At 42.2% G+C, this 9,449-nt stretch overlaps 1 protein-coding gene across 1 annotated transcript in view; it reads left to right on the top strand.

Annotated features, from left to right (window-relative positions):
• The window catches only part of LOC108791741 (complement receptor type 1-like), a 39,482-nt gene extending 33,347 nt beyond the window's left edge, over positions 1 to 6,135 (top strand). The window contains exons 9-10 of the mRNA XM_018562302.1: positions 1,290 to 1,463; positions 6,011 to 6,135. Coding sequence (XP_018417804.1) covers positions 1,290 to 1,463; positions 6,011 to 6,135 — 299 coding nt within the window. The remainder of the gene's footprint in view (positions 1 to 1,289; positions 1,464 to 6,010) is intronic.
• Positions 6,136 to 9,449: the final 3,314 nt, after the last annotated feature.

The raw sequence follows: 9,449 nt of genomic DNA, 5'->3' as shown, positions 1-9,449 counted from the left end.
TATTTTAATTCACACACAGAAGCATAAGCAGGCAAATAATATATTACAATATATATGCATTTGCTTGTTTGTTTTCATCTGCTGCAGACTAAATGGGCAACGCAGCAGCATAAAAAGCCCCTGAGGGTAGCAAACTGACCCAGGCATGTTGGCTACATGTCAGAATGTGCAAAATCTGGCACCACCAGTCCCACTCCCAGCAATGCCAGGCTAGCCCTGCTACCATGACATTGGTGGTGGTGCTGGTGGGGGTGCTTCAGCTGGCAACATGGGGTGCAAAAGACTGACATGGAGCAAGTGGGAGGAGGCAGACTGACATGTAGCAGAAGAGGTGGGGGCATGAATAATATTAATTATATAATCATAATAATAACTGATAATATAATCTCAGCCTAGGTAAATTCACTAGATTGGGGCTCAAATATGGCTTTTTAAGAATAAAAAATGCTTGTTAGAAAAATGATGCTGTTGGTGTATATTTGGACATGTTTGGAATGTTATCTATACAGACTTGTACAGTTACTCATAGGTTCACTCTAAATATATTCATATTAGACCTCTACCTTGCTCCTATAATACTGGTACCCAGTTTGGATGTCATGGTATAAAAACACTAAGTGGAGATTAAGGAAACTTTTTTTATTATTTTATTTTATTATATTAAATTATATTTATATTATAATTTTATTGAAAATGCACTTTGAAAGTGAACATGCTCTACATCTTTAGTAAATCAGGGTCAGAGTGTACAGGATGTTAGCAGCTCACTGCATTTCTTGCAGGATTACCAGTTTTTTGTGCACCTGTGGAACAGCTATTACAAAAATAATTCCATGGTATAGTTACAAAATGAACCATTACAGTGGGATCTACCACTACACTGCAAGGGTTAAGGGCTCATTTTAGTTTAGGGGCTGAAAAACAGAAGATATATGCTAGGCCGGTCCGCACAGCCTCTACTTCCCTGGGCTCCAGCAGTCTATGGACCACTCAAATCATCATGTCTAATGCACGTCCATTCATTAGCATTAGATGTGAGGATGCTGAGGGACATGCCAAAGCAGAGGGGAAAAGAGGTGAGTGCTGACTGCCGTAGAGCCACTGATCTGGTGAACATATCTTCTTTATTTGCACCCATAGACCAAAACGAGCACTTAATCTTGCAGTCCTTGCAGGGTGGCCCAACTGCAAAGGTAAGTTTGATAAAACTCCAGAGTTCTTTTTTAACAGACCAAAAGGGAGCAAGAGGCACATTTTTAAGGTTTTCATATATAATTTTCTTTTTGCAGAAAATGGTTGCAGTTCACCAAATATTAGAAATGGGCGTGTAACTCTTAAAAATGGCATCAGTTACGATCCTGAAATCCATGGCCATGGATTCTCTTCTTCAGATAAAATTGAAATCACATGTGATACTGGCTACAGACTTAGGGGACGCAGTGAGAGCGAATGTGTTTACCAACGTACTTGGATATACTTTACCTATGAATATGCATGGTCACCAGAGCTTTCAACTTGTCAATGGTGAGTTTATGCAATGTCTACATTTCATGTTATGTATGGAAAAGAGACTATCTACCGTGTGCAACTCTCAATAGTACAGAAGCCACAAGACTACTGAAAGCAGTTGCTGTGTAACTTTGTAAGTGTTTGTAAAACAAGTTTTTACCCCAGAGGCACCCTTGAAATAGCTTTCAGGTCTCAGGGAACCCCTTCTAACATTTGTATCTACAGCTCACTGCAACTAGCAAGATTAGTAAGTTACAGATATAATAATAAATAAAAGAATAACAAATGTATCATACATGGAATACATGACACCCTATGTGGATCTTTTTAGCACAATGTATATGATAAAATAATCACAATATTAAAAACAATAATTATTTCCAGAAGAAAGACTCCCTTGTATTGGTGGTCAGTAGAGAAATGCCTCCTTGTACTGGTGTTCAGTGAAGGGTTCTACTACATTCAGGGCCGTCTTTAATACTGATTGGACCCTGGGCAAACAATTTCTTGCCCCCCCTCCCCCCCCCTGGCCCTAACAGCAGCATATGGAAGAGGTGGGGGCAACACTATGTGATGCCGAACGCATAGTAAACAGAATGGTGCTGCAAGGGTTGCTGCCTTTTCTTCAAGCGAATCCCGAACAGTCTAACACCACACTGCAACTTTTTTTAGAATAAACAAGAGAGAACGAGGAGAGAGGGAGGAGAGACAGACATGGGAGAGAACGAGGAGAGACAGCCAGGGGAGAGAGAAAAGAATGAGGTGAGACAGCCAGGAGAGAGACAACCAGAATAGAGAGAGAGGAGAGACAGCCAGGGGAGAGAGCGGGGAGAGACAGCAAGGGGAGAGAGAAAAGAATGAGGTGAGACAGCGGTTGCCTACACAGGTGAGGCTGCCATGTGTTTATCTTATGTGGGCTGAAGGGGCAGCTGCTTTGGGCCCCACAACAATGATTGGGCCCTGGGCAACTGCCCCTTTTGCCCTGCGTTAAAGACGGCCCTGCTTACATTGGTGACTGGTAGTGGAGGTGTCCCCATATATTTATGTTTAGTAAGGGAAAGAATGCCCCCTCCAGTGGATGTCAGTAGGAAGTATGCTCCCCCTTACATTAGTAGTCAGCAGCTAAAAAAAACACCCTTTTATTATATAGTCAGTAAAAGAGGCTTCCCTGTACATCTATGTTCAGTAAGAGGAAGGATGTCCCCTATATTGGTGGTCAGTTGGAAGAAAGCCACCTGCATTGTCGGTCAGTGGGAATATTGCCCCTCTTACATTGGTGGCCAGTTGAAATAATACCATCCTTACAGACAGCTTAAAAGATCATTGGTGTCCAGCTGCTTTCTCTGGCCAATGATATTGGCTCTGAAACTCTGCACTATCAGGACAATCTGCCACTCCAGGAACCCCCTAGCAACCTTAAGAGCCTTGGTTCTCAACTGGTGGATCGTGACCCAAAAGAGGTTGCGACTCCGTGTTTAGTGGGTCGCCGCATGCCTTCCACTTTCCTAGGTGAGAGGCTCCTCTGCCTCCACCTAGCGCAGCACTGTCAGTTCTCACGCCAAGCAGCCATTCAAAATATGCTGCCCAGCACCGAGTGTCAGCTTGAGGTGGGATTGGATGGGGCTATGGCCGCAAGGGAGCTTCATCCACACATGCATTGCTTACAGCTTCCTCGCGTGTCCTGTAGGAGGTGCCTGGACATCACATTCTGGCTCCCGCCGGCACCTCTACGGGCACGCATGGAGGCTGTACAAGCACTGCACCTATGGATAGAGCTTCATTACAGGTGGACCTTTAAAAAAATTTAATTTTTTAGGAGTGTGTGTGTCAGAATGTCTGTGTCTGAGATTGATAGTGTCTGAGATTGTGCCTGTGATTTTGTATGCATTTCAGTGTTTTTGAGGGCCCATTTACACTAGTACAGGGTGATAATCACATAGTACCGTGCAATTAACTCACTGTACCACACAATCGCACCTACCATGCATTCATTTGAATGGTACCCCAAAGGCACCTCCCACCCACAGTTCGTACACCTGCACCAAAAGGCGCAGTACACTAATGCCGTGCATTTGATTGCAGTGCGACTTGGGTCGCTAACCTAATGAGCAAGATGAAATGTGGGTCCTGAGGCTACACAGTTTGAGAACCCTGGTTGAGAATCGCTGGTGTAGACAAATGATTAGTTATTGGATACATATAATTAAGCCTGGATTCCTCAAGACCCTTATGTCCTTATACTGAGCTGATACTAACCACTGTGATACTTATAGGCATACAAACATTAAGAAAAGAAAAAAAGAAAAACAAATGTATTTTCCTAGGTTAGACATTTATATTGATTTTAGACTGTCATAAACCTTAGCACTTTAATATTATTCTGACATGTGGCAGGATTAGATTTCATGAACAGGAAACCTAACACTGATAACCGTTAAAGTGAAAGACAATACGGTTTATTGTGCTCACATCAACACAAACAACACCAGACATAAAACAATCCAGCACACAAACAAGTAAGAAGGGTTTATACAGGTCAGCAGCAGAACAGGAACAGGTAATGTGAGCTCAGGTTGGTTCAGGATACACAATGGGCCATATTTACTCTCACTGCTGCTTTTTTTTTACTTATTTTTTTATTTTAATTATTTTTTTTACTTTTTTTTACATTTTTATTTATCTTATTATCTTTCACTTTTTTATATTTTTTTCTTATTATTTTTTATTTTTTATAATTTTTTTATCTTATTATCTTTTAGTTTTTTTTACTTAATTTTTATTTATTGTATAATTTTATCAATTTTTTTAACTTAACTTTATTGCTATCACACAGGAACTAACAAGCCCCTGTGTGATAGAATTTGGGGGTGACAGGTTCTCTTTATTGAACCTGCCACCTCCAATACAGGAGTTTGAGTAGAGTATTGTGCTGGCTCTCCTATGACAGCTGAGAGGGGAAGGCTGCGAGTGCAGCTCCCCGGTTTACACAGAGCAGTGCGGAGAATGGACGTTCTCAGCTCTGCTATCCACTCTCCAGCCTGAAGAGAGGATCTCCAGCTGGCGGAGAGAGAGGTAGCTGGCGGAAAGGGGGCGGCGGGAGGGGACAGACCTGCAGGCAGCATACAAGTGATCTCGGCGACATTGCCGAAATAATTTGCAAACAAACTGACGGCTTCCCTGCTGTACATTTAGCTCTGCTTGCCCAAAGCAGGGCTAAATGTAGAAAACAATTACCCGCCCGGTGCCCGGAACTGCATGTCCCGGGTGTTGGACGATAGGAATTCCTCACCCCTGCCGCCCCTCTGCTCCCTGCCGCCCCGAGGCCAGGCCTCAGTTGGTCTTGTGGGAAATCCGGCCCTGGGCACAAAGTTGAACATGCGAAATGTAGAGGCAAAGAGTAAACAAGGAGGAGCGGATAAATAGCCTCCCAACAGCTATGGTGGTGAACTGTTAAGCTCTGCTGTAAGATGCTTGCTGGAGGAGACCGACATTCAACATTGAGTTCCAGGAACCACAGTGCCACTAGCAGGTATTCTAGCTAACCTGCAGCAGGTTCTTGACAACTACAATTTTTCTTAGCTATGCTTTGCTTGCATCATTCCTACCCCGCACGATTTCCAACTGTTTGCTAATTTATGGACAGCTTGTTAAAAAAGTAACATTCACTCCCGTCCATAATTATAAGTGCCAGTAGCGCCAGTAAAAACTTCCCCTTGGGTATGTCATGATATGATGACATCACAGCAGGCAGGGCTGGAATCTGTACAGCATGAGTGGTTCAAAGTCTGCCTGACCTCGTCACTTTCTCACTTGAGCAGCCAGTAAGAAGCCACTACAACACACGTGTAGCTTTAGCCCCATGGAGGAGGCTTTCGATGGGGTTGAGTAGAGCACTATTTGCCAGAAGCGATGCCAGGGTGTTACTCAATGACTCATCAGTTGCCTCACAATGGTTATTTTCAGAGTTATGAGGGTGAGGGGAAGACCTCCCTGCTGCACAGGTACATATAACTTTCAAGCCAGACACAGCAATGCTGGGGAAGCCTTTTACCTTAAAGCTAAACTACAGATTTTTTTTTTACAAACTATATATAATAGAAATGTACTATAGAATATATAAAATTATTTAAAGTGTATCTAAACTCTTAACTGGACAACATTTGTTCCTAAAGTGCTGTGTATAAAAAATTAAACACTTTTTTTACATTTACGTACTGTGTGCGTCGACACAACTGCTAGATGTCTCCATCAGGGTTGCATGTAACAAGGTTACAATGCAGAAGCCCAATTGGGAGACATTTGTCACCCCCCATAGCAGGAAGTGGTGGCATGATCACCAGGTAAATGCTACAGGTTTATATAGATTGAAAACATATTTTGATATTACACAAATGTGTTAAAGCTTACATCAGATTTTAATGACTGGGTTTATATCTACTTTAAGAATCTCATTATTTAAAAAATATTTTTTTCTAACATATACACGTTGTTTTGTTTACAGAGATTTCCAGGATTCCTCTTGGCATTGACCCACCTGAACCTTTACTTCAAGTTTATGACAACCCACCTGAACCTTTACTTCAAGTTTATGACAACCCAGTTTTCAGGGAAATTCTTCCTGTCTAAGATATTCATTTTATTGATATTTTATGCAGAGCAATAACTTGCAATAAACAATGCCATGATGTATGGCAGTATACACAGGCAGAACAGAAAATCAGACGTGTCTGGAGAAACAAATCCTACAGAAACCATACAAACCCTAAGAAAGCTTAAAAGTAAAGCTTCATTGAAGTCTCCAAGACCCCAAAACGTATTTACAATGAGCAATGAGATCTCAGTTAAACATCCACAAAGTGACGCTGTCCTCAGATTTTTGTTTTGGTAAAATAAAGAAATCCTTAGAACTAGGTCATGGTAAATTCATCAGGAATTTCCATTCCATTGGATAATGTCTACCAATTTATAGTACAACTTGCACAATTCTGTGTAGATAATTACATTCTCCATGGTTGGACTTCTTATGCAAAGCTTGGAATAAATATACACATCTGCATTGTTTAATAAAGCTGTACAAGTCAGATGACCTTACTAGAAATGGACTTCAGTGGAGTGGCTATGTATGCAGTTATTATACCTATGTGATTACTATGCACTAGTTGCAAACAACAACAAAGCGTTTAAAGCCCATTTCACCTTTGTAGAGGTATTTCAAAAATAAGTATGGAAAACTACATTTCCCACAATGCTGTGCTTTCCTTGTGGACAAGATTCTCTGTGGAAACTGAGCTCTCTCTCCCCATTCATTAATATTCATAGTGGCAACACCGCCGGAACAGTGCAGAGTGACCTGGAGAGGCAGAGCTGGTGTGCAGTGATCTTGTTATGATGACTCACATGGAGGGGGTCAGCTGCTTTACATCCCTTACAAGACAATCCAACCCCAGTGTCAGATTGAGTTTCTTGTGAAGGGAATTTTTAATTGATAAGCCCAATGCCAGCAATGTGAGTCATGAAATTGTACACCAGGGGTGTCAAACTCAATTTAATCGAGGGCCGCATCAACATTATGGTTGCCCTCAAAGGGCCTGTAAGACTATATAAATGTCTAATCTTTATCATAATTGGCTCTGCATTTGATTATCACTGGTTTTAGTAATAACTTAATACTTAGATCTGAAAGTAGAAGTCTAGGAAATTGCCTGGTGGCCCGGATTCGGCCCCTGAGCCTTGAGTTTGACACATGTGATGTACACACATATACAGTACATCATCACTGCACCTCTACATCACCACAATAAATGTTGTATCACTTATAAAGGTAGAAATTGGCTTTAAAGCGGTCCTTTACCCATATCTTCAAAATAACAACAAACACACCTCTAGAAATGTTTAGTAATGACAATCTACATACACAGACTTCTAGATAATTGCCGGCTTTGTATTCTTTGCATACCTTGTTTCTCTTTTCTTCCCGAGTCTTCTGACAGTGGCCATGTTTACTAAGGGCAGATTACTAGATCTCATTTTACTGCTGGAATTTTGGCACATGTGACTAGACATGTGACCAAAACAAACGACAAACGCACTCAACAATTTGTTACCAGTTGTACAGTAAGGTGCACACGAAATGGGCTTTGAACAGTAGAACAGTAGAAAGGCATCATGGCACACTCACAAACTAGCATGTAAAACAACTTGTCTCACCACTAAGGACAATGACAGAGGTTTGGATACACGTCTTCTGCAAAGGATGTGTAAGCCGCACTGCCGCGCCAAGGCACCTCTTATAGTGCGGTCCTAACTCTAAACTATGAGAGTCTCCATCTTGGAGCACATGGGGCAGAAGATATCAAATTGGGTGCAGGCTTGTCAGGAGGACGCCCCACCTCCTTAAAGGTACAGAAACACACAAGGGATCCCGCACATCCCATGGTAACAAATTGTTGAGTGCGTTTGTCGTTTGTTTTGCTTTACCGATTTGGTGCAGCGACGCATGGGGTTTCTCAGCTGCCAATGGGATGTGCGGGATCCCTTGTGTGTTTCTGTACCTTTAAGGAGGTGGGGCGTCCTCCTGACAAGCCTGCACCCAATTTGATATCTTCTGCCCCATGTGCTCCAAGATGGAGACTCTCATAGTTTAGAGTTAGGACCGCACTATAAGAGGTGCCTTGGCGCGGCAGTGCGGCTTACACATCCTTTGCAGAAGACGTGTATCCAAACCTCTGTCATTGTCCTTAGTGGTGAGACAAGTTGTTTTACATGCTAGTTTGTGAGTGTGCCATGATGCCTTTCTACTAGACATGTGACCATTCACATCATCTCAGGGGAGGGAAATGCCTTTCCCTGAGATCTCATGAGATTACAAATGAGATTTCCCAGCAATGCTCTGCTGATGTAACCTTCCCATGATGCAATGCTTTTGGCACTTACATCATCATCATTTAAATGACAAGGCAATCCCAGTGTGCATTGCTTTGGCAAACTGAAGTCATTTTGCCCTTTCAAAGCAGAAAGTGAATGCTCTGCAAGTGTAAGTATTTCACAATGACAGCATTTTACACCTGACATATCTATGTTATTATTAATCATCATACATAGAGGGATGCATAGGTAGAATTTGATTTTTGAGTGTGAAGGTCCGCTGTAAGGTAATACAAATTTCAGAACAAACACAGTCCCTGGAATTCTTAGAGGGTCACAGACACTCATTAGAAACCTGTCTCCCATCTTTGCAACAAAGTTAAACTTTTCTTTACCCAAAACACCTGGATCGAATTTCTAGTCCATCAAACTGCTAGTTTAAAGGTGCCATACACTTTACAACCATCGCAAGACCTTAGTCTTGCGATGGTTGTAAAGTAATTTAAAAAACGTACGATTTGCCCATCTTGGACAGGCAGATCGTACTTGCGATCATCACAAGCCCGCCCCCCTGACGGGCGGGCTTCTGATGACCGTAATGCTGAACGGGCAGTGTGCGCGTGCGCACATCGGTCCATGCGGCATTGATCTTACGATCATCTTAAAAACCAGCCGAAAATCGTACGATTCTCGGCTGGTTTTCTAGCATGCTCCTTAGACAAAAGACGTGCGACCGTACAGTAGAAACGGTCGCACGTCTTGTAGGCTATAAAATAAAATATACAACTTTTGCTGCTTCACTTACTTCCTCTCCAGGGCTATCCTGTGCAGACTCATCACTATGAGAGACAGCACCAATCCTTTAACGGGAAGAAGCCTGCCCATCAGCATTCAACCAATTTCCTTTGAGTCCTGAGCATCAAGTACCCGTCCACTGAAGGTTCATAATCAGGTTGTCTTGGACTTGCAGAAAAATGCTGTAGAGTAGAGCCACTTCTTTTACTGAAAACCTCACCACAATCAGTTTTATAATATATATACATATATAATATACAGACACAAGGAAATTGTCAGCC

Source organism: Nanorana parkeri, unplaced genomic scaffold (assembly GCF_000935625.1).
Source record: "Nanorana parkeri isolate BGI_ZX_2015 unplaced genomic scaffold, ASM93562v1 scaffold571, whole genome shotgun sequence".
Classification (NCBI taxonomy): Eukaryota; Metazoa; Chordata; class Amphibia; order Anura; family Dicroglossidae; genus Nanorana; species Nanorana parkeri.
The sequence above is the reverse complement of the archived record's forward strand: the minus strand, read 5'-3'. Positions and strand labels throughout refer to the sequence as shown.